Raw genomic sequence first — 25337 nt, 5'->3', positions numbered from 1 at the left:
AATAATAATAATAATAATAATAATAATAATAATAATAATAATAATAATAATAATAATATAGTTTATTTATACCTCCCGCCTCTCCCACGGATCAAGGCGGGATTACAACCTTAGGACACTTAGTACAATTTACAATCAATACAACAATAAAATACTAACGCTGAATTTACCAAGAATTCCTATTAGTTCTCTAAAAATTACAATTCGTCCATTACCCAACAATCAGAGTCAAGGAAGAGCAGTCGTCATAATCTTTTTATATGGAATTCAGTGGATAAGCCCGCCGGAAGAGATCTGTTCTGAGTACCTTCTTAAAGGCCTCTAAGGTAGTAATGAGATGGATCTCTTCCGGTAGGTCATTCCATAATCTTGGGCTGCAGCAGTGAATGCCTTATGTGAAGTTGTCATTAACCTGGTATTATAATATTCTAGTAAGAACTTCCCAGATGTTCTTAGAGTGCAGGGCAGATTATGTAGGGAGATGCGCTCCCACAGGTAACTCGGGCCCGAGCCATTTGGGCTTTAAAGGTAATAACCAACACCTTGTATTGCACCCTTTCGGTCCAGGTAGGGACGCAGTTTGCGTTTCAACCAAAGCTGATATCAAGCACTCTTGGCCGTCATATCTATTTGGGATGTCAATTGTAAGGACGGATCCAGGAGTACTCCCAAACTGCGAATCTCGTCCTTTAGGGGAAGTGTGACCCCATCCAGGACTGGGTGACAAAACTCCATCCCTGGACTTGGGGTATCTGTCGCGAGTACCTCCGTTTTCTTTGGATTCAGTCTGAGTTTATTTTCCCTCATCCAGCCCATTACTGATCCAAGACAGACATCCAGAGGAAAGATGCCATCCCTAGTCACTGCAATAGTCGGGGACATAGAGAAATACATTTGCGTGTCATCAGCGTACTGATGACACCGCACCCCATGTCTCCAGATGTTCTCTCCCAGCGGTTTCATGTAAATGTTGAAAAGCATGGGGGACAGAATTGCGCCCTGAGGGATGGCAGATGTCCACTCTCTCTTGGAAGAGCAGCTGTCCCCCAGCATCACCATCTGGAATCTGCCTGAGAGGTAGGAATGGAACCACTGGAGCGCAGTGCCTCCAATACCTAACTCCCTCAGGTGTTCCAGAAGGATACCATGGTCTATGGTATCGAATGTTGCTGAGATGTCCAAGAGCATCAGCAGGGTCACACTTCCCCTGTCGATGCCCAGACGGAGATCATCGACTAAGATGACCATGGCGGTCTTAACCCCGTATCCTGCCCTGAAACCAGTTTGAAATGGGTCTAGATAATCGGCTTCATCCAAGACAGCTTGGAGCTGGAAGGCGACTGCCCTCTTGATCACCTTGCCCAAAAATAGTAAAAGAGAGACTGGTCTATAATTGTTTCTCACCAGGGGATCCAAGGAGGATTTTTTCAAAAGCGGTCTAACGACTGCTTGCTTTAATTGTGATGGAAATCTTCCCTCCCTGAGGGATGCATTGATTATAGATTGTAGTAATCATTTTGTTGCATCCCCTCCCTGGGCAGTCAACCATGATGGGCAAGGATCGAGAGGGCACATCGTCCTCCTCCAAGGCGCATTCCAGACGCGTGCAAAGTATGTACTAGGTACGTACTAGGGTTAGTACTAGGTACGTACTAGGGTTCTTTCCGGACGCCCTAACCCTAGTACGTACCTAGTACGTACAAAATGGCGGCACCCATTCTACATGGGCGCTGCCATTGGGACATCACACCCATGCCGCCTCCAAACGGAGCGGTGCAGAAGTGACATGCTGGTGCTGCACAAGGGCGCCTGGGGCGCCCTTTCCGCAGTGCCGGAAGGAGCTCCAAAACGGAGCTCCTTCCAGCTTTGCATCGCTGGGTGCAGCCTTTAGACAGCTGCGCTAGCAACGCAAAGCAGAAAGGGGCCAAGCGGTGAATGAAGCCCCAAGGACACCCCTTTCCAGGCCGTGGGGAAGCGGCCTTTTGCCACTTCCCTGCGGCCTGTAAAGCGGCAGATCGGGGCCTCAGAGGCTGCCGCTGTGGCAGCTGAGGCCCCGATCTGGCGGGGAAAGGGGCGGGAACAGGCCATTCCAAAGGGGCGGTCTGTAAACCGCCCAAGAATCTTGTCCACTTCATCAGTATGTACAAACTCAAAATGATCCAGTCTACAAGGTCCACAGAGTCACTGGATATCTCTCTTCCCATCTCTGCTATAATGCTGGCGTCCAGATCAGCCCTTATCCAAGAGATTTTAGCCGCGAAGAAGTTATTAAAAGCATCACAGCAGGCTTTAGTTGGTTCAAATAATACATTTAGGGTGGGAGACCGTTGAGTTAGCTCTTTGACCACCCTAAACCGTTCTGCTGGGCAATACTCAGCGGATCCAATACGTGCAGCATAGAAGGAATTCTTTGCTGCATCTATTGCCACTCCATAAGACTTCAATAGGCTCTCATGGAGTGCCTTGTTGGATAAATGTTGATGTTTCCGCCAGCGGTGCTCTAGTTGTTGCACAGTCCGCTTCATTTTATGAAGATCTTCAGTGTACCCTGGTTTTTTATTAGGAGCGGGCTGGAAAGGACACTCAGGAGCCCTGGTAAGATTGTTATTCCAGGTATCAACCAAGGCATCATAGAAAACATCATAGGAAAAGACAATAATGCTAGAAAAGGTTGAAGGTAGTCGAAAGAGAGGAAGACTACAGGCCCTATGGATAGACTCAATCAAGGAAGTCACAGGACTCAGTTTACAGGACCTAAGGAGAGCAGCGGGGGTCATGAGTCGGGGCCAACTTGAGGGCAGTTAATAACAACAGCAAACAGAATTCTTAAACATTGGGGCATATTCGTATTATTCACACAAAAGCATCTTTCAGTTCCATTTTTCCAATATACTTATGTTTAAAAGTCACCATTTTCCTGGTGGCAAGATGACAGGAGTAGGGATTCTAGGAAATTTATATTAGGAGTGATATTGAGAGGATGACTCAGAGGGATTTTAAGGCAGACAATATGTTCAAGAACCTACAGAAATATTGCATTAGTTGTAAAATTAATTCATTTTCTTAACAATGTAATTATGTCAGATGTTTTTGGATTCTACCAACTCGGTCCATGCTAGAAGAATAGTAGAAAAGTTGATATCAATGCCTCTTAAGTACTGCTTCTTAACTCTTTAATTTCTATTCAGAGCCTAGCATGGATCCTTTTACACCAGGACATCTTCCCCAAGCCCTCAGTAACTCAGATATCCAAGCAAGCCCAATAGCAGATGAGGAAGGAGGATCAACATATATCAACAGCTCAGCTTCTCTGAGTGGGCAGGACTCCAGTCCCCAGCTGGTCAGCAATTCCTCTTAGCTTCTGATCCCCATTCTTTTTACTGTTGTTTCTGGAAGAACTTTGTGAAAAAGTGACTATGATGTAACACCCATTTTTGCTATGGGTTTTTGTTTCAGGTATCCATTTTGTTGCTGAAAATGAATGAAGTAAACTGTGTGATAGAAACAAAAGGAGAAGACATGGCACTTGCCCTTCAGGTTACACAGCTAAACCCTGAACACCTAGGAAATATAAATATGTGGCACTTTCTGCAAGGTGACTTCCCAGGTATGTTATTAGGCAGTAGGACATTGGCTACAATTTAGCAGCTCCTGTGATTTGTATAGGCAAAGGCGCTTTGTAGGCATAATAAATGTAAACCACTGTGAATCCCAGTTTTTGGTAAAAGGTGGGGTATAAAATAACAGTGATCTGGAAATCTTTTTTTATGGAATTTTTCCCTTCATAGAAAAAAAAAACCAGATGAAATTTAGTTTTGAGTTAGCAAAACAGCAGAGGGTGAGGAAAAAGTTGGAGAGGCAAAAGCCAACACAGTGTGAACCATAGTTACTTAGCGCAACAGAATATACCATCTGTCTCGTCTACCCTAAAATGCCTCTGAGCAGATTGTGATGACATAAAGCGGGAGTTGTTCTCCTCCCAGTTCCACTGCTCACAGTGCTGGCTTCTGCCCATCTGCCCCCCCCCCCCCCGGTAATAATGACAGTATGGAATATAGATGTACAATTTGGTTTTATTTTTTTAAAGTCTAGGTTTTGTGATGGGTATGCACAAGTGAAGCGTATCAAAACTGATGTTTTGTTCACTATTTGCTGCTTCTGTCCACCAGCTGAAGGCATGCAATTAATTGTATGGTGTCATGTGAAAATGGAAGGTTGAGTAAATGTAGGGTAAGGGAGAAAGAGGGCTGCAAAAAGACAATGGTAAAGATAAATACTGAGAGGAGTATGCTAGAAATCCTGAATCCATAATTCTCTGCATGTTAGACTGGGTTTTGATTTTGATTAATGAAGGAAGAGGGAATTATAATGTGTGGGTGTTGTGGCATAGGTCCTTCTGGCTCTGCTGGCAGCCTAATTATATCAGCAATGGCAAAGGTGACGATTATGAAAAAAAAGGTGGCAGGGAGGAAAGGAAGAAAAAAGGAGTAGCAGGGGTGAGGCAGCGGTGGCTTAGTGCTGAAGACAGTGACTGATGATTGCAAAGTTGGCATATCGGCAGTTCAAAACCAAAGCACTGCATGACGGAGTGAACTCACGTCACTAGTCCCAGCTTTTGCCAACCTAACAGTTCAAAAGCATGTAAAAGTCCAAGTAGATAAATAGGTACCACTTTGGTGGGAAGGTAGTGTTCCATGTGTCTTGATGTTTAGTCATGCTGGCTACATGACCATGGAGTCGTCTCTTACAACGCTGACTCACTCAGCTTAGTAATGGAGATGCACACTGCCCTCTACAGTTAGACACAACTAGACAATCACGTCAAAGTGGACACCTTTACCTTTAGCAGGGGTGGGGAAGAGAAATCTGCTAGCTCTGTGTCATGACCACTTCTTAATTATGTGGCTTTGGTGCAGAGGAGGTGCCCCCAGAGTCATGACACTGTGGGAGGGAGTGGCTTGAACAGTCATCTGTCCTGTGGCACAAATAACTGGCCAAGATACTATCTCTTTTATTCCCTTAGTTCCCTGAATACCAGCCTTTATAGGAACAGGAGGCACAGATTTGGGAGGCTTCATATTCTGCTACTGGCTCCCTGTTCACATGCTCAGAAAGTGAAGCCATTAGTGTTATGGAATGTTACACAAATATACTCCTCTTTTAAGATCTCAGCCTCTGTACACTATTAATTGCTGCACATGTTGATGGGTAAGAAGAACCAAACACTGAAGGTCCTGCATAGTAGTACATCCTCTCCTCTGGGCTGGAAGAAAAGTAATCAAGACTTATGTCCCAGTAAGGCAGTTATGGGGAAAACCTGACATCTGTGGCTGTTTCTGGACTGTGATTCCCATCGTGCCCTACCTAATAATTAGATACCACCCACCAGAGGAGCACATGTTACTTACCCTGCAATATAGTAACTGACTCCTTCCCTGTTGCTTGTACATGTCTTGTGACTCACACATTTGTTTTTGCTGTTTAAGTCCCATCCCAATTTACATTAAATTTCACAGGTGTGTGTGTGTGTGTGTGTGTGTGTGTGTGTAAGATAGCACTGTACGGTTTGTGTTAATGTGAAAAAGAGGGCATGGCTGCTGTCCCTGGGCTGCCCTTGTGTCTTCAGACACAGTGGTGGTTAGCACAGTGGAGGCTGTTCCATTAGGGCAAAAGAAATATTTCACCTCTCCCATCTGTTTTATGCGTAGAAACAGTGGTAGAGAACACCTCCCACCCTCAACAGAAGAATAGTCTGTAAGCCTACTGAACCAACTAGGACACTTTTCTTCAGTTCATTTTGGTATTAAATGTTAAGGAGTGGTACTCCATATCTTTGCAAGTGATAGAGAAATGAGGCAAAACTAGAATGAGTTGAAATCACATACTGTTTACTTTGGCTCCTTTTCCATTTGCCTACCTTGCCCAACCTGTTCTCTGGGGACCAGCCACCTCTGCTTTAATAGCAATACTTTTAAACTGATTATTCTTTTTTATGTTCTGTTATACAACTTTTGAACATTAGAGGGCATAAGATAAAGCAGGATCACATTGGACTGGTAATATAAAAAGATTCCTGTTTGTATAAAAGCACCCAAGTTTAAAAAGAAATGGAGTCTTAAATGTCAGTTTTAGTAAAGGACAGAGTAAAAGGTCTACTTGATAAAGATAAGTTTCTATATGTTTACAATGAGTTTAATTATTTTGGTAGTCAAAAGCAGATACTTCCTTTTGAAATAAGACAGCCATAAGCAAGAAAATAAACTATCTGGGTAACAGAGTATTCTGTCTGTCTTACTGTAATTGTTATTTCCATCAGGAAAACTGATGGTAAAGTGACTTAAATCATTCACCATGGATATTTTGGAAGTAATTGTGTCTTATACCAACAAATGTAATTACATTAGTTCAACAGCTTTTCTAACCAAAAGATAAATATTACTATAAAATTATCAGCACTGTAGCATAAATCCATTACAATAACTTTTTGTTTCCAGGAGACCCAAACTCAGAGAGGCCTGCATCCACTGAAACTAATAAGTCCCAGCCTGATGTATGTTTACGATTTGAAATAGGACCAAATGCTGCAGTGCACTCACCTCTGGCTGTCCGAAATGGATTTTTTCACATGCTGGTCCATAGCTATCATGCAGAGCTGTTGACTTCCTCTCTGTCTAGCCTTGGACTCTTCCTTGAAGATGAAGTTATCCCTGAAGTTATCCCCATGAAGATTGAAATTGTGGATACCAAGATTACCCTGAAGGTACATGTGTCTGTACTGTAAACATAAGAAAGGGATTGGAGGTTGTGTAGATTAAATTTCAAGCATATAGGAGAACAAATGTTGATGAAAAAGAATCAACATAGCTTTTGCAAAACCCACCTTTTAGTGCTATTAAAGAAGGTCCACAAACAAATAGATAGGGATGATCTATTGCAGATGTGGACTTTGACAAAGCCTATCATCGAAGACTCCAGATTAGTGATCTGGATTTGGAGATTGAGTACTGAGGTTATCAGGTTGGCTAAGATAAAAGTTGTTAAGTACTCCAAAATGATGTTTTCATACTAGGAGAAGTGTTGGAACAATGGATTTGAAAAGAGACTAATTGAGACAAGATACTATAAAAAGGCTTTATCTATAAATGCTTAAAAGGGTAACAAACAATATATATAACAGAATCATACAAAACCCATATATACAAAGGATACAAAATAAAGCATAATAGTAATGGCAAACATAATAATAATAAATAGCAAATACAATGAAATAACACAAGTATAATGCAACAGAAAAGAAGGCTGAGAATAGAGTGAGCAAAAGAGGGAGAGGGGAAGGCTCTCTTCAAAGCTAGCCTTATTAAGGCTCAAAAGTTGATTAGAGCTATTCCAACAAGAAGGAGCTACAAAAATGCAAATACCATCGTAATTTAGGGCTGGAGCTGGCTGTGACTATTCCACAAAAGTGGTTTTAGAGTCATAGTGGATAACGTGATAAGCATGTTCATTCAGTGAGTTGCAGTGGTGAAAAAGGTACGGTCTAAGACTAAGGGGTCATTAGGAAATGGGTCAAAAATAAGACTTTTGATACCAAAATGTCTTTGTACAAATTTATGGTGTGGCCACACCTCAAATGCTCTATACAGTTCTGGTCAGCATATCTCAGAAGGATATTGTAGATTGAAAAAGTGCAAAAAATGACAAAACATTCAGCGGATTGGAGAAACTATTCTATAAAAAGATAAAAAAAGAGGATGCTGTTGCTCTTATGTTCTTACATTTTCACTGAGATAATTAAGTGCCCTACTGAAAATACTCCCATCACCAAGTTTTATGCTATTTCTCCCCCTTTGTGTCCTCTTCCCCTGGAAAAAGACTTCACTTGAGATTTCATTTGAAACATGTGCTTAGATGCATTCTGTGGTTAGTGCAGAAGAAGATAACAGTTTTAGATTTTTGACAGTGGAATTCATAAAATAAAGTGAACTCTGTATATGTATGATTTAGAGAGACAGCATAGTCGTTTGAGCAATGGACTATGACTCTGGAAATCAGGGTTTGAATCCCTACTCGGCCATGAAAACCCACAGGGTGACCTTGAGCATGTCACACTTTTGGCCTTACAGGAAGGCAATGGCAAACTCCTTCTGAACAAATCTTGCCGAGAATATGCTGTGATGGGTTTGCTTTTTGGGTCACCATGAATCAGAAACAACTTGAAGGCACACCATGCATAAAATACTGTTTGAAAACACTGAAGTTCTGGACCATGCCAACCACTACCATGTCAGGATGCACAGGGAAGCCATTGAAATCCACAAACACCTGGACAATTTCAATAGGAAAGAGGAATCCCATAAAGTAAACAAAGTTTGGCTACCAGTCCTGAAAGATAGCAAGATAAATGCAAATGAAAAATCTCCCATGGTCAGGGGTTTCCCAGCAGACAATGAGCACTCATCAAGCAGACATTAATCTTCTTGTGCAGACCCTCACACCCTGAGGACTGCAATTAGCAACAAACATATACATGCAAATCACTCCTGCCTTTCCAGGTCAGACAATATATATAGCCAAGTCCTTTCCAGGCAAACATTCTCTGAAGATGCCAGCCACAGATGCTGGCGAAACGTCAGAAAGAAACTCTGCTAGAACATGGCCACATAGCCCGAAAAACCCACAAAAAACAACACATATGGTTTTGTTTTTAGTATCTGAAACCAGAAAAATGCCTTTTCTATATTAAAGTTGCCTTTAAAGGTCTCAGTGCTAAATAAATTGCCCGATAGAAAAGCTCCAGCTTCATATTGCAAGTTGCCAGTATAAATATGAAGAACATGAAACTGATCTGACCATACAGATGGTGTATAATGCCTTAAGCCTTCTCTTTCTCTCCCTTAGAATGTAAAGTACCTCAGATCCAAAATTCTCCTCAATTTCTCCTTAATTATTTCAACAATAAAAGATAAATCTGCAAATGTACAAAATGGAGGAGAGGAAGCATAAATCTCCCTTTTTCCTGTTATGATTGCCTGGGTGATTTTACTTGCTCAGTATGTATCCAATACTTATAAAGAGTAATATGATGAGGAACCAGCCCTTTCTAGGAAATTACACAGATAGTGTTCTGCATTAAAATTAGGATCCAACGTTACTGAAGATACACACGAGACTTTTAGCAAACTTTTGGCAGTGGGGAAACAGACAGGCAGGAAAAACTGGCTTCAAGTAGCCTTTTCTGAAGCTGGATTGAGGCCTGCTAAACAGACTGCTAGCACTGAAGCCAGCCCCAATGCTGATGAACCATCCACACCAGGCAGATAAAGTACGGCTTCGAGCCGCAGTGCTCACACCGTTATATTTATTTTATTTTATTTTATTTTGCTTCTGTTCTGTGCCTGCACATGACTGCAGAGACACAGGAACAATGTTATAAAAACCATGTTCCTGTGTGCCTGCACATGATTGCAGAGACAGAGGAACAATGCTACAAAGGCCACATCCCTATGACCCTACATATTGTCTCAGTGATGCTATTGACGTCGGTACCAGGAGCTAACCGATACCATGGATGCCTTGTCAGCTGTGTGGCCTACACTGGCACTAACCCTGCAATCTATAGGCAAAGCAGTTAGTACTATACTGCTCTGTTATGCCCAACAAAAAGGAATGCCGACGGTGCACAGCGTTAATGATGCGCAGGTGCACAGGAGCAAGGAGAAAATGGTGCTGGAATTTGAGTGGGAGTCCAGATGGGAAGTGAAAATCAAATTGATCACTTTCTACTGATGTAACATCCAGTAGGTAAAGTTTCAGTGTCCTTTTATTCACACTGCACATGCACTTCCTCTCATTATATAGCCTCGCCTCTTAAAAAGCATCCCATGTGACTATTCATTCACACAGGGAAATATTAACCTTTTTAGGTTATGAAGCATCTTTCTAGTTGGTGCATTCAGACGTACCTGCAAAGATGCGCATTTTCCATGAATGAGCGGATAAAACCATTTTCTTATGGCTTCCCCTGCCATAAATCACATTCTATCTGGATTCAATCCTGCCTTGAGACATGTGTCATCTAAATGCCCTGTCTCCAAGCGGGATTGAATCCATCTTATTTTGACTATCTGTGGGCCTGAACAGACAGGCCAAAATAAAGCTGCTTCGGGTCACTTTGGAGGTATGCTGTTTAAATGATGCATGCATCCTAAGAGGCCAGAAGCTGCGCCAAAGCTGTGCTCCAGTCCTTAGGACTGTAGCGTGGCTTTGGTGCGGCTTCTGGCCTCTTAGGATGCATGCATCATTTAAACAGTATACCCCCAAAGTGACCCGAAGCAGCTTTATTTTGGCCTATCTGTTCAGGCCCTGTATTCCCAGATGACCCATCAAAGGTAAAACTTTATTCTACTCAAAAACTTATCTAACTTGATTGATCTTAACATCTTCCAATAGAAGGTAGCAGAGACAGGTGAGGTGACAGGATACAATGATTTGGTGACAGGATACAATGTCTGAACAAGGAAAAGATCAGTTCTATGACTTACAAGCCACTTCAGGCCTATAAATAAATGAAACATTATGGCAAGAATCCCAAAGAGCCATGCATGTTTTGCTCTTGTTTCAGTAGCAGCACTGGCTGCCTGCCTCCAGCTAAATGCAAAGCCAGGGAGCCATTGGTACTGGTACTCCATAAGGAGAGACTGCTGTCATGAAATATCTACCATATCTGAGAGGTATCTGTCATAGGATTTCTTCCATACACACAGTTCTGTAGAAGTCCATTTTGTGTGAATTCAACTTCCTTGGGTTCCATCCATCGGTTTTGGTTTAGTCTTTTATGGTATCATAAATGCTGGTCATATTGTTGCTATAAATTTGTGAGAGAACAATCTTTATAACAAGAGCTAATATTTGTTTTACAGGATGACAGTCCTCGAGTGTATCCTACTTCTCCTGGTCCTATCCCTATAATCTTAGCAATGGATCACATTGTTGTTTGTTGCAATGACGATGGAGTGTTCGTTGTAACAGGTCAGTACCATGTATTCTAGTAGCACTGGCTAGAAGAGGCTGCCACTAAAATAATTACATCTTCTAGAAATCTTTAGCACATCTCACCTTTCCTTGTTTGCTACTGACGTATTGAGATAACTAATAGAATGCTTAAGATATCTGCTATGTAAAATTGTTAAAAGAATAAGGGAACTCTTAAAGTAAAATTGTTAAAAGGATAAGGGAACTCTTAACTGCCACTGAGTTTGCTGCTCAGCAATAGCCTTTCTTTATCTTCAGTTTTTCAGCCACAGAAACTAGAGAGAACATTCTAAAAAGAACTCCATAGTTAATTTCATCTTATCTATATATCATTTCCATATTACTCTCCAGCTGCACAGGGAGAGACAGCTTCTGTGCAGAAAATACTTCAGAAAGAACATAAGAAACAGCGGATACCAGTAGAACGAATCTCGGCAGGAACCAGTGATGAGCTACAGGTATGCCATATGCCCTTATGATCAGATTTTCAACTTATACTCATAAAACAAAATTAGGTAGGGAAAAAAGCCCTCTACAAACCTGTTTATATTTTCTGGGGATATTTCTGGATCTTTAGCTCGAGTGTTCCACTTTTCTGGGAATTCCAGCTTCAGTTTCCTTCCCTTCTTTCATATTTGTAGAAGTGAAGGTTTCTTCTCCCTGAGGCCTGGAATACAGAATATGACCTTTCCCACAAAGGCTGCTTTCTAAAGCAGACTTTGGAAGCAATGCCATACAATATGTATTCATTGTTTTAGCCAAAAGCCATAATAATGGAACACAGATTATTGCATCTTTCAGAGTGATAATGAGCGTTAACAAAGACAACACTGATAGCCTCATAATAAAAGAAATAAAATAGGTTATTCTATATAATTATGAGTATAATGTGTATATTATTATTGTATATAAAATATTACAACTGTCTTGTTTAGTAGCCAGTGTACCCTAATGGAGTTTTCTCATTTCTTGGGGCTGGTCATGTTAGTGTCACATCAAATGGCCCATGAAAAGGATGTTTGTGAGGAGATGAACTATAATCCATGAAAGTTTATGCCAAATAAACCATAATTCTCATAAAATTATATAAAATAAAAACATGCTACTTAGAGATGGTGTAAGTCAAAAATTGTTTATGTTAACATATCTAATAAACATATCTCTAGTACAAAAAACACTGTTCTTCAGAAACTTCTTATATAGAATTAATTATTGGGCAAACTTGTTAGTAATAAAATTGCTACCTTTTTAATATAGTTATTTCCTCATAAAGGAAGTTATTATTAACTACCCTTGACTTGAGTCTCATTAAAAAGTGCTGTATTAATAGCAATAAAAGATTAGCCAGATGTACTTTTCCATTATAGTACTAGTTTACAAGATGTTTTCCTCCAAAAAGAAATCTTTTAGTATTTTTATTATTATTATTTTTAGTGTTCCCAGAGATAGCTCAAATTTATTTCAAACACTGATAAATCATTTTGAAAAGGCACTATTATACAGTAGCTTCCACTGAGATGTATTGCTGGAAGATAATTTAGAAAAAAAATGAGAGCACACAGTTGTTTGTATACCTTTCTGCAAAATTTGTAAAGTAGAGTTAGGTGCATTTCCTGGCAATTCAGCAAACTAGGAGCCTGTATAAAGATCTGTGTGCATATTGGAGTTTAACTGTTTTACACTGCAGGATCTTTTGATGACAATAAAGAAGATTTCTCAAGGATTCTGTCTTACTGTGAAGAAGCCAGCATATTAGTGCATGCAGTTCCATTGCTCCTGCTTAACTTTTCCTGCTAGGGGAAATGACTAACAAATCATGGTTCTTAAGTTTGCAGTTTATTCAATGCACGTCTGGGCAACTGCATGGGGGCCAGGAACTAATTCCCCCTTCTTGGATCCTCCCACCAATAGTGTTCCAAAATACCTCTGCCTTCATCTGAGTCCTTCCTAAAATGGCAACCAGAAGTCAAATTGCATCACTTCCTGTCACCATTTTGAGAAGGAATCTGGTAAAAATAGAGGTAATTGGAGATGGTGGGTGGCTTTCTTTGTGGGGTTGGGTGAGTGTTTCTGGGCTCCATGCTGTTCCTGTTCCATAAGTTAAACTGGAAGGTATTTGTGCTTACTATGAGAGTGCACACACAAGCTGCTTGTAACCTGGGCTTTCTGCAGAACATTGATTCATCGTGATCAGTCAATGATTGCCTTGTATTTTGGATATTTCAAAAGAAGATACATGCTGCCTAGACAAATAACTATTGATGTAGCTTGTGTGGTGTTATTTACGGCATATTTTTTCCTTCTTAAGATGATAGAGATATTTGCTAATGCATTAATAAATTTGATTGGCTGACTATAATGCTAGGTTTTAAGTTAGTTGTGCAGATGCTTTCTTTCTACATGCTTTTGTATCCAGATACTATTAGAAACTTAATTATAAAAAACCATGGATAGAAAAATAATTTTGAAGAGATTTTTCTCACCCCTGTCCAAAACTTACAATAAATTTGTTATATTGTTCAGCTGTCAAATGTCTAACATAAATGGAAAAATACCTCATGGCTTGGAAGTCTCCATTAAACTCAACATAATTGTATCCATTGTTCTACCTATAGACTGTAATATGTTCTTTGGGAAATGGCAGGGTTGCATAGTTTAAAGGATTTTTATCCCCAAGGCAAAAGTCTCTCAGGCCAGCAAACGAAAGTATTCCCAGTTACTCTGAAAACTTTGGTATTAGATCTCACAAGTCCTGTGTTTTCTAAAAATGAATGAAGTTACATTACAAGCCACAAAAGCACTTGCTTCATTTAAGTAGATGATAACACTTTATGGAGTAGAGTTTCAAGAAGCTTCATAGATATATGAATTTCTGGTAGACAGGCGTGGGAATCTATTTGAACCACCATATACCTGATAGGCAGTAGAATAAACTGTAGAAATCATATCCACTGAAATCACTCTGTTCTTACACAAGATTAAATTGCTTTGCTCATCTACACACACTCTTAGTTGGAAGGATACCTCTTTGGATAATTAAAGCATGAATCTCTTACAGTCTAAGAAAACCAGACTGGTAACAACTTCCCAGAGGATGTTTTCTGTTGCCGCTGCAAAAATCTGGAATGACCTGCCGGAGGAGATCCGCCATATAACATCTTTGAAGGCCTTTAAGAAGGCAATAAAAACAGATCTCTTCCAGCTGGCCTTCCCAAACTGACCTCCTCGGAATGTTCACTCTCCAGTTGCATAGCTGTTCCCACCGGAATGTGATTGTGATTGATTTTATTGGGAGCATTTTATTGGGAATTGCTGTTTTAACTCTATTTTAGGGTGGGAAGGAATTTTAGGATGTTTTGCTATGTTTTTAATTGAGGGTGGTTGTGTAGCATTTTTATTGTTCTCTTGTTTGTTGTTACCCGCCTCGATCCAATACAGTACAGGGATATTTTACATGTTTGAAAACATACTTTTCCTTATTTTGTCTCCTGTAGCTGAAGGAAGTGCCAGCTTTGGAGAGAGAACTCCAGGTCACCAAAAAAGCCCTTGCAGAAGCCAATCTGGACAAAGTGCGGCTACTACAGGAAATCAGGAAATATGATCCTCTTTTCCAACTTTGACAACAGAGACCTGGGCTTTAGATGCTCAGGACAAACAGAGATCACTACCAGCATCAAAAAGTCTGCAAAGCCATTAACTAGGCCATCTACAGTCCAGAGCTACTGCTTTGAGGAGCAGAAATGGAGTGCCATTAAAAGTTATGGAGAGGGGCAGCAGGTGAACATGTGGGGAAAAGGTGATTAGCAGTGTTGGGGTTTTGAAATTTACTCCCTATAGAGTATGAAAGTGCTGAGTCTAAAAGCTATTGAGTCAAGCAGGAAGAAGTACCCCATCTAAGTTATTCATAAATGGTGCTGACAAACTGCTAATTTTCTCACTATAACCTATGTCATTCCTGCTTTAGTTGGCAGGTAGTACTGGAAATGTTCTTGCCATACATCAATGTAGTATGGTCATTCCACTGAGCCTAGGGCCTTGTTAGGCATTAAAATGTCTTGGAATTTCAGTGCAGTCAAATGAAACATATGAGAATGGGGGTGGGATGCAGTCCTGGAAAAGAATTTGCTAGGAATTGGGAAACATCAAATCTATCATCAGTCCCTAGTTCAGATGTCCACCATTACCCATTAAACTGTTTTTCTACTCTTCTTTTCCAATAAATCTCTGTTAATGGAGTGTGGGGAGCCACCATCCTTCCTTGTGTCTTTTCACAAGCACTTCTCACCTTGTCCACCGTTGCCTTGGTGCATTATCACAACGCTTTCTATGTATAATTTTGTGAGAAACTGCTTGTTCAACAAATGTCCTATTCTTGTCTGTTAAAACTTGCTAAAATGCTTTTTTATCCTCTCTGTTATACTACGTGTAAACTTTGGACTTCACAGAGGAAATGAGTTCAGCCAGTTCTCTAGGTCATGTACAATACCTAAAGGTCCATTTGGTAAACAGTGAACTGCAAATTGCATCGTGCAACATTCTGTAACCAGATTAATACTGGTAATAGTTGTCCTGGTCTGTGATTGTAAAGCTGTTGAATAATCAGCCTTTTTTTTCTTGTGCATTTCACTTGTGTGTGCTATGATGATGTGTCAAATAATTTAGAGGTTTCCTTCACAAATAAGGTGCAGCAAAAGTGAGATGTGATAGAGAGAAATGTGAAAAGCATGGAGGAAAGAAAATTCCCATTTTGAACAATCCAGGGAGTCTTATATTTAAATATATCCTTTATATAAACACAAGTTTGTTCCTCCCTAATCAATTAGTGCTAGTTTCAGAAATATTAACAAGCCACAAGCTACAAATGAACAGTAGACTTTTCTCACCATACATGAAGTAGCTTTGTTGTAAATGATAGAAATTAAATTATCAAGCTACATGGCATATACTGAATTCTGTTTCTAGCAAACTGTAAAGGCATTTTGTTAATAACACCCCCAACAAATTGAAAACTCAGGGAATTAACAAAACCTTTGACTATTGACCCACACTCCCCTACTAACAGATTTAGTCTAGTTTTGTTTTCCTTTTTGTTCATATAATATTGTTATTGGGTTTGGAGTGTTGTTGTTTTTTTTAAGCTAGTTGCAGGAGCTGGACAAAAAAAAATGGATGTGAACACATGGCACCTGTGAGATCCACTAGAGTTTCATTTCCCAATGTGGTATTTTCCAAATGTTTTGGACTAGAACTCCCACCAGCCGCAGGCATGATAACCATTGGTCAGGAATTGAGGGATCCAAAATATTTGGAGACCACCATTTTGGAGAAGGCTAGATTAGATTAATATGAATGTGGAATTTTTCACATTATGTGATTTCCATTCAAATTGATATTCTACTCAGGCCCCATGTTCTAGCAACCAAAAGACGATACATTTTTCCCCCAAAACCAAATGCCCCCAAGGTGCAAATTCAAAGGCTTATGTTGTCTTTGTGAAATCATTTAGGCTGTGCTGAATTCCAGATATTTCCTACCATTTTTCTGTTTCTTTTAGCCATAACTGTGGAGCTGGATCTGTTAGACATACTTTTTAAAAGAAATGTGAATTTTAAAATGTTGACATTGGAATGCTTATAATAATTTTCAGTTAAAGTACACATATATAGGGCTATTAAATGTTGCAGTGGATCTGGTTTGGAGGATAAAGGGAACTAATGGCCAGTATCAAATGCTGTACTTCACCTGACATAAAATATTTTGGGCAATGGAAGTAGGGGAGGGTTGAATCCCCCAATGCACCCTAAAGCCTGTTCTGAAAGCCTTGGAACCCCTCTGGAGTATGTTTTTGGTGCTGTGGAAGAGCTGTGAGGTGAAGGGAGTAAAAAAAAAAGACCCTGATGCCACAATGAGCATTGTATTAGATTTATACCATTGTGTGTGTTTTTTTTTGGGGGGGGGGGAGTTAATCAACAGTTTTGCATTTAGATATAAATAAACAAAGCAATGGTAGCTGTGTTGGCCATAAGAAAAATGGCAAAAACATGTTAGTGGTACCTACATTACACAAAAGGTCACAAAATTATGTGCAAGCTTCTGAGTTCACCAGAGCATTTCATGAAAGCAAGAAAGGAGACAGAAGGAAAATGATGTTTAGCGTTAAACACATGCATTATATATTCAGTCATAGTGTTAGGATGCAATATGGAAAAGAATGGCAGACATTCATGACCATTTAAAATAGTACGTCATAAGCTAAAAGGTTTTGCTCATGAATAGTCTTGAGTACAAGCTGTTGTGTAATATTCTTTCAGAATTAGAGGAAATCAGTATGTTGCTTGTAACAAAATGGAATGTGGTTAGGGTAATAGGCTTTAACCTAATAAGCATCTGTTTTTCCTTTAAATTATTTTGATTTGTTAATAGAATGTCAGAACAGTTAAGTATGCTACAGCTAATCTTTAACTAGTACTTGTTAAATAATTTGTAGCTGAAGGCAGTGCCAGCCCTACGTTTAAACTACAGAATGCCTTTTGGGTGGGTGGTAGGGGAAGTATGTGACATTTGCTTATCTGCCTTGGAGCAGACACTCTGTGACCTCACAATGTGAATCAGAGATAGCAGCTTAAAATGATTTTTGCTCTGAAGTGGGGGTGGGACTCTGTCTTCAGCTGCCTCACATAATTCACTGGCCCTTGAGGCAACTACAGGGCTGGGGACTCCAGGAAGCTTTGCAGCTGTGCTGTGGCACTGTCACTTTCATTAATTCAGCTGTGATGATTTCTGCATATCAGACTGCATGTGCTGCTGTAGCTTCTGGTTGTTCCTTTTCTGTGCAATGAACTGTTGCTGCTTCTGCCTTTTCCCTAGGGCATCCGTTTTGCAGCGTTCCACTGAAACCCAGGCCATGCATAAATATAATTCCCTCTTCATACTGGAAAATGCCTCAGTGGGGTAGCCCTTGTTTAATGCAACAAAAGAAAAACTCGTTATCAAGTGTAACATGATTTACAACTAGCTCTTCTGTATAGATCCACTCCTACCTAATCAATAGAACTGGTGGTCTTGAAGTTTATAAATTTTCCTTTACGGGACTGATACTGCTGCTGCTGCTGTATTACATAATACTGAGTTGTATTAGTTAATAATGCATTTCTGTGAACTTGACTGGTAAAGATAGAAATGCTCTGCAAAGAAAGAACTCTTTCTTACAGTCCAGTGGTTCCACTTATGCAAACAGTTTTATAATTTGTAGCAAAAGCAGGAAAGAAATATTGCTTGCCTTCTACACATGAAAATACAACAGGTTTGATGGAAAACCTGTTGTATTTTCATGTGTAGAAGGCAAGCAAATTTCTGTTGTTAGCAGAAGTAAGCTTACACATTATTGCATCCTTGCCTTTCCCCACTTGCAACCCATGATCCAACTGTCCAAAGAATGAATGTCCATGTAAAGATGTCTGTTATGTGCCTATTTATCTTTTATGCATAAGAGTGAGACAAGATGGTCTTAGCCACTAAAAGGGTTAGACCTGACACAGGCTGTCATTGCTTTCTGTTCACTCGAATGCCAAAAACTTCATTTATCTATTTTTAATTCAAATTGGAGCATGTTGCAGATACAGGGGGAAAACATATGTGTCAGAAGTATGGCCAAAGTGAGTAGTTAATCGCATGGTGCAGTGTTTGCACTTTTGTTCTTCTGAACATTTCCAGCAACTTCCAATACTATGGATCTGGCTTAAAGTAAAGCAGAATATAGACAAGAGATGCTGGTAAGCAAAGGGTATGGTACAGTTTGCCTATTTGGAATAAGATATAGTATAAAAAGACCCTGCTTATCAGCTTGTTGTGGTGTGTTTAACCCAGATGTTTCCCCATTGCTGACAACTATAATTCTACAAGTGGAATGAGGAGGAAATCCACTGAAGCTGATAGGAACATGTTTGGCTACAAAACTTTAGTAGTGTGGTTTGGTTCTTAAAGACACCCTCTTTTTCAATGCTATATTTACATGTGAAAAGAAATCAACAGGAAAATTTCTTGTATAATGTAAGTGACACAAAGAAATTCTTATTTATTATGAAGCTCTCCTAATTTCTTATGCAGCCTTTTGTAGCTTCAACCATGAATGTTATGAGCACAGGCAGAGAATGGGGTACAAATCTGACTTGAATTTGAGCCTTCAACAGTATTAGGTTTTATTTGTCACAGTATATCTTTTCCTGCTATGATTGTATTGGTTCCGTGAACCAGTTTTAAAAGTTGTAAATTAAACTAATTAACCTCTGTTTCTGTTTTTCTTATTTCTCAAGTTTAAGTTTCCAACTTCATTGGCAGAATATTATTTTATCCTGACACTAGAATCAGACCACAGTATCAGCCATATTAGATCAGACCAAAGATCTGTCATCCTACAATGGTCAGTGACAAGCCTAAGTAGACATATATAGAATACACACAACCTTCTCCTTAATAATTGACATACCAGTAGAAGAAATATACAGCCATTATGGCTGCTACCCACTGATAACTTTAACCTCTATGGTCAGATTTTCTTCTTTAAAAAATCACAGGTTTCACAATTTACCAACTTAGCACATTCATTCCATAGTTCACAGAATACATGAGTGTCACTGTTTATTTAGAAGAAAAAATTCTGAACACATTTAAAAATATACTAGACCTGTCATGTTTTGAGGTTCTTTATGTCTTTGCTTTAACAGTAACACTTTGTAAAAATGGTTTGGTTATGTTGCTTGGGTCAAACATTTAAGCAAAGTTTATCACTTCTCATCCTGAATGCTCTATGAACATTACCACATTTCTTATTTTGTTAATTTATTATTTTCTTTAAAAAATCACAAATTATCACCTCAAAGATAGTTTCATCATAGAATTGTTATACAGTTTAGTGCTTCAACATACTTGGAAAGCGCTTCTATATTCAGTCCAAATTACCTACAGTAAAGTTTTTTTTGTGTGCAAGGACCCAGGATTTCAGATGATCTGTATTGGTATTGACAGCAGCAGAGGTTTTCTTCTTTTAATCCAGCCTGGAAAATCCCCATTCCACTTAGTCCTTTCTCAGTGTCTTTTTACTGAAAGAGGATTTTCTTATATTTTGAATTGGGGATCTGTCCTCTTGACTTCAGCCGTCTGACAGCTTCACGCATATGTTTAGGTTGCAGAGGTGGTGACTCTCCCCACTTCTCACATACATCTAGAGCTGGACAAAGAAAAGGAAGCCTTTTACAACCATTTTATCCACTGAATATGTCACTCATAAATGACTGTAAAATACAGTATGCCGTATTTCTAAAGACAAAAACCCCAACAGGGATGAAGTGTAAAATTCTGCCAGGTGGAATTACATCATGTCTTCTGTGACACACACACACACACACACCCCTCAACTTTTGCCTGCTGCAGCCCTCCCAACATACAGTAGCCTTTTACTGGTTGGTAAGAGGTGGCAGACAACCGGCAAGCTCATCCATCATGATCTCCAGAGGTAGAATATAGCAGGACACTCCTCTAGTAAATATTTATGGTTGGGCAGGCTACAGTAGATAAAAGATGGATTTGGGGAAGGAATTTGATCATAGCAAAAGGTGACTAGAGAATCTCAACTTCTGCAATGGGCAAAAAATGACTTTAACCTGTGTAAGTTACTACTGGATGCCAGCTATAGTTTACATTCCTTACTATTCTAAGTACTATCAACTACTACTAACAGAACTTGCTCTGCAGAAACATTGGGAAGGGTAGTTGTGACATAACAAACTGTAAAAATCATTGTGTTTCTATAATGTAATTGTAGACAGAGGCTGAGATGCTACATCAAATTGCCTTGTGCCCATGCAGTTCCATGTTCAGCTATTATATATATCCTGGTTTTGGACAGAGAGCAAGGGGCTATCCTCTGGCCCCAAACCTCCCTTCCACATAGCTACCATCATGCCTCAGGAGGAGCTGCTGCTGTTATTACCAGCAGGGAGTTAAAGGACTAAGGAGGAAAGTCAGACAATGAAAAACCAGCCCTGTTTTTGGCTCTATGGGGAAAGGCAATGAGAGTGCTCACAAGTGAAGTGAAACTTCCTATCCCTTCTCAGAGCTACATCATCTGAACTGTTTCCCTACTACTTTGCCTCCCCACTGGTGGGTAGCAACTGCCCCTCCCAGAGCCTGACATATGCAAGGAGAGTGTTGCACAGTCCACAAATGGCTACAGACTAGCACCTTGCACTCCATCTACAAAGACATGCACACACACATAAGCCATGCGTGCATACATGCCACTAACAAGATTCCAGTAATTGATCAGCCGAGGAAAAGAGATCAGATTCAAGATCATGCATTTGTAGACTTTTCAACAAAATTTCTGAATAAAGCCTGAACATTATTCTGTAACAACAATGACATGAACAGCAGCAAATACTTTGGGAAGCTTAATTTTAAAGCATGATGGGTTCTATCAAAATACTCTTGTGTGTTGTGTAGTTTCACATACAACAATCAAGCCATATAAATAGGTTAATATGGTAAGCGAGGTAAATGGTACATGTGAAGACTGAGTAACTGGTATAGAATTTTGGGTTCTGTGTATTTGCATATGAATGCTAATTGGCAAGAGTAGTAGAAAGCATGTGGAAAGCCTAAGGTGAACTTGATATGGATGGTGGTTAATGTTGAAATCACCATGGTAGAATCAGCATACTAAATTTTCTCTGTTTCAGAATATACTTCCTTGCTTATGTACAGCCTTCTAATTGCACCCCAGGAAAAAGAAAGAAAATGGGTATCTTAGCTTCTCTTTGGCGCATTACAGACGGGCCCATGAGGCACCGTCGTTACGCGCCTTGCCCCTCGCATGTAATGAGTGCGTCAAAATGGCGGCGCCCTATATAGATGGGTGTCGCCATTTTGACGTCGCAGACGCATAGCGCCGATGTCGTGCAGCAGAAGTGATGCTGCAAGTGTGCGCCTCGTGTCTTGCGGCGCCACTTCCGGGACGCAGGAAGAAGCGCCATTTTGACACTTCTTTCTTGCTGCGCCCGGGAACCGCGCGGTTTGGCTGCTGCGGTTCCCGGACGCAGCAACTGGCAGCGGCGCGAGACCGCCTGTTTTGGGCAGTCTGTAACACGCCTTGGTTAGTTAATGTGGGTAGGAGGAGTAAGTAGAGAGATGCTGCACACTATTTCAGTAATTAGCAAAATAATTTGTATTTCAAAAATAAAAACTGAGGAAATAATTGTCAGGTTACTGCTACTCATTAGCTCAGGATATGGGCTGGTAACCCAATCCATTTGTGGTTAACTTAGATATGACTGGTTAAGAATTCCCTATACACACCTTGAAAATCAAGAGTATACAAAGAGTATTTTAGATATACTGCAAAGATCTAGATTACAGAAGCAAGTGCTTGCACTACTATCCTACTGCTTATGTGGTTTAGTGATTATCTTGTTTCTTTTTATGGACTAAGCAGTTATATGAACATCACACAAACCCTGGTCAACCTTCCTCTCTTGCTAGAGAACAGCAGTAAGACAGGAGGTAGTCCTTGCAACCTGGTCATTTCCCCCTGCCATTTAACAACTGTAACAACACTCAGGGCTTGAGAGGGCAGGAGAAAGATGGAGAGCTGCACGGCATGAGTGTTATTCTCTGAACATGCAGTACAAGATCTCAGCCATTACCTTCCTCATTAGCCCTACTTCCTAATCACCTTTCCCATAAATTAAGAAAGGTTTCCCCAAATCTGGATTATTCTTTTAGTACTCACCCTCTTCTACCACCTCTCCAACAAAAACTTTGGAAATCCCTGACATGGCAATAACCACGTTCTGAGAGACTGAGGTTCCAGTAATTGACTGGATCAACTGAGGGAGGAAAAGAGAGAAGATACAACAAAATTCAGTTTTGTAGATGTGAACTTTAATTTCTGTTCTTGAATATTAGTAGAGAAGAGTCCTTTTGATATGCAAATGTACTTCGAATTTCCTGGGCTTTGAAAATCTCCCAATTGCCACACAGCCAAGAAGGAGGAGGAACCAGCCTGCAAAATTTACCCTCCCCATACCATCTTAACTAAGGACAGAAACAACAACATGCAGGCATCTTACTAACATCTCCAATTTTTCTCCTGTTTGGTTTGTAACACCTTGCCTGATGAAGAAGCCAGTGGAGCTTCGAAAACCTGCAACAAGTATATTGTGCATTTCGGTTGGCCAATAAATGTATCACTGTTTCGTAGATCTTTGTTTGAATCATATTAACAGCATCACAGACTTCTGTCATATTTATGGCAGGTTTATCCAATCAATATACTCCCTCTATAGTCTCCATATTTATACTTCATAATCAAGCCATATCAACATGTTAATCTGATACACTTTTAAACTGGAGTAAAGCTCTACCTTACCCGTTTAATAGCAGCCTTTGGGAAAGCTGATCTGCGATACATCTCGTAACGATTGAGTTGTTCTTCAGAAAAAGAGGAAACTAATATTCTTGAGAAAAACAATTTTAGCACAGAGTTAGAAACATTCTAATCTAACAATACTAGTGTCGTTCTTAAAGCTACAGGAAATGCACAGCTTTTGACAATGCAATTCTATAACATAATTTCAAATGGTAAAATGGTTGGCGCCAGTGTTTTTCCCCCTATTTGTAACCCTTAGTGTATTCTGAATGCTCTTTCTAATTGGGACCGGGGGCAGTTTCACCCATTTCTGCCTCCCAATGCAGACCTCAATGTTGCTTCCCATAGCGCTCTCAAGGGGGCCTCATGCCAAGAACTACATTTTGAAGGGAGGCACAAACTGCTGCCGCAGATAAAGGGAAATGGAAAAATGGGCCTTTTGGACCCAAATTAGTCAAATGACACTCAGCCCTCCACATTTGCAGCTTTGATATTTGTGGCTCTGATTATTTATGGATTTGGTTAATATGTTCTCTAGGGACATCTAGGTCCTCCAGTGCAACTCTATGGTAAACTTTAACTAAATGTTGCACTGAAGGACCTAGAGAATCCCAGAATGAACACTCCAGTTCTATGGCCAGTGTCTGTCAGACGTTGGCCACAGAGTTGCACTGGAGGACCCAGAGATACCTAGAGAGGTGTCCTTCTCTCAGGTAAAAACATGGTGTTTTTGTTATTTGCGGTTTTTCCACATTCACAGGGGTCTTGTGCCCCTAACCCTAGTGAATATGGAGGGACAAGTGTAGTCTAAAAGGGACAGCAGTGCAATTCAATATTCTAATTTAGGAGTAACTATTAAGTATTTGTTTGATATAAAGATTAATAATAATAATAATAAACAATAATAAACATAATCATCTTTTACTGTTAAAAAAAATCTTAGGAGATTAGATTACAACTATGCCCCATGAAGTACTTTCCATTAAGTGTGCATCAGTCTGCCATCTCAGAAAACACGCTCAAGAGGAGGAGGAGGAGCAGCGTTCTTCCCCAGGCAATGGCAATAAGGCCAGGGTCCTCTGTAAGGGGTATGATTCAGCACCTGTGCAGAGGCTACCTTCATGTAGAGATAATAAAGGGCTACTCACTGCATCTTCTGGATCTCGTCTTCATCCACCTTGTGCCTTTTCTCCTTTTTCTCCTTTACCTCTATCTTCATTCTCTTGTTGGCCGAAGACTGCAGCAGAGGCTCCTCTGTTTCTCCCGGGGGCAGCTCTGAAGGCGCCTCAGTTTTGACCTAGGAAGAAAACCATTTGCCACTCAGCTATAGTCCTAACTGGGTTCTTTTATTAATGTCTTTGCTATGGAATTCTGGGAGTTCGAGTTTGTTGTGGGCCCGGAGCGGAGCGGGGCAGAGCTCCGGGCCCCACAACAAACAACTCCCAGAATTCCATAGCAAAAAGCCAGACAAAGACTTAAAGCGGTACAAAACCGGATTATTTCCCTACCCACCTCCCTCGGCGGCGCCTCCTCCTCCTCCTCGGCTTCGCCCTGGCCCTTCTCCTGCCCGTCGGGGGCCACTACGGCGACAACGGACGTCGTTCCCCCCTCCTCCGCCGCCACTGAGGACGGGGAAGGCCCCGCAACAGCCACAACCGCCTCCTCTCTGCGACCCTCCGCCGCTTCGGCCATTTTAGCCCGTCGCGCTCTGATGACGTCAGCAAGGCGGCCTCCGAGGCAGAGCCAACCACAGGAGCCCCGTTTCCATGGCAACGCATCAATCGCCGCCTACCCTTGTCTTTGCCCATAGGGAACCATTGAATACTCACCCAGTGATTCCCTATGGGCAAGTATTCTCTAGTGCTTCCCTATGGACAAGTAT

The 25337-nt window shown here is 40.5% G+C and overlaps 2 protein-coding genes across 2 annotated transcripts in view; one reads left to right on the top strand and one right to left on the bottom strand.

Moving 5' to 3' along the window:
- Positions 1-19319, top strand: part of UHRF1BP1 (UHRF1 binding protein 1) — a 42816-nt gene extending 23497 nt beyond the window's left edge. Inside the window, exons 13-18 of the mRNA XM_042461895.1 lie at positions 3189-3340; positions 3457-3607; positions 6495-6760; positions 10920-11028; positions 11383-11489; positions 14526-19319. Of these exons, the coding sequence (XP_042317829.1) occupies positions 3189-3340; positions 3457-3607; positions 6495-6760; positions 10920-11028; positions 11383-11489; positions 14526-14651 (911 nt within the window). The 3' untranslated portion in view covers positions 14652-19319. The remainder of the gene's footprint in view (positions 1-3188; positions 3341-3456; positions 3608-6494; positions 6761-10919; positions 11029-11382; positions 11490-14525) is intronic.
- Positions 19320-19852: 533 nt separating this feature from the next.
- On the bottom strand, positions 19853-25185 carry TAF11 (TATA-box binding protein associated factor 11). The gene is made up of 5 exons (XM_042461896.1): positions 24968-25185; positions 24604-24752; positions 23456-23543; positions 22817-22913; positions 19853-20257 (listed from the first exon to the last, which is right to left on the bottom strand). The coding sequence occupies exons 1-5, from the start codon at positions 25145-25147 to the stop codon at positions 20127-20129; spliced, it is 645 nt and encodes a 214-aa protein (XP_042317830.1). The 5' UTR covers positions 25148-25185; the 3' UTR covers positions 19853-20126.
- Positions 25186-25337: the final 152 nt, after the last annotated feature.

The sequence above is a fragment of the Sceloporus undulatus genome, chromosome 4, assembly GCF_019175285.1.
Source record: "Sceloporus undulatus isolate JIND9_A2432 ecotype Alabama chromosome 4, SceUnd_v1.1, whole genome shotgun sequence".
Taxonomy (NCBI): domain Eukaryota; kingdom Metazoa; phylum Chordata; class Lepidosauria; order Squamata; family Phrynosomatidae; genus Sceloporus; species Sceloporus undulatus.
This window is presented reverse-complemented; position numbering and strand designations above follow the sequence as displayed.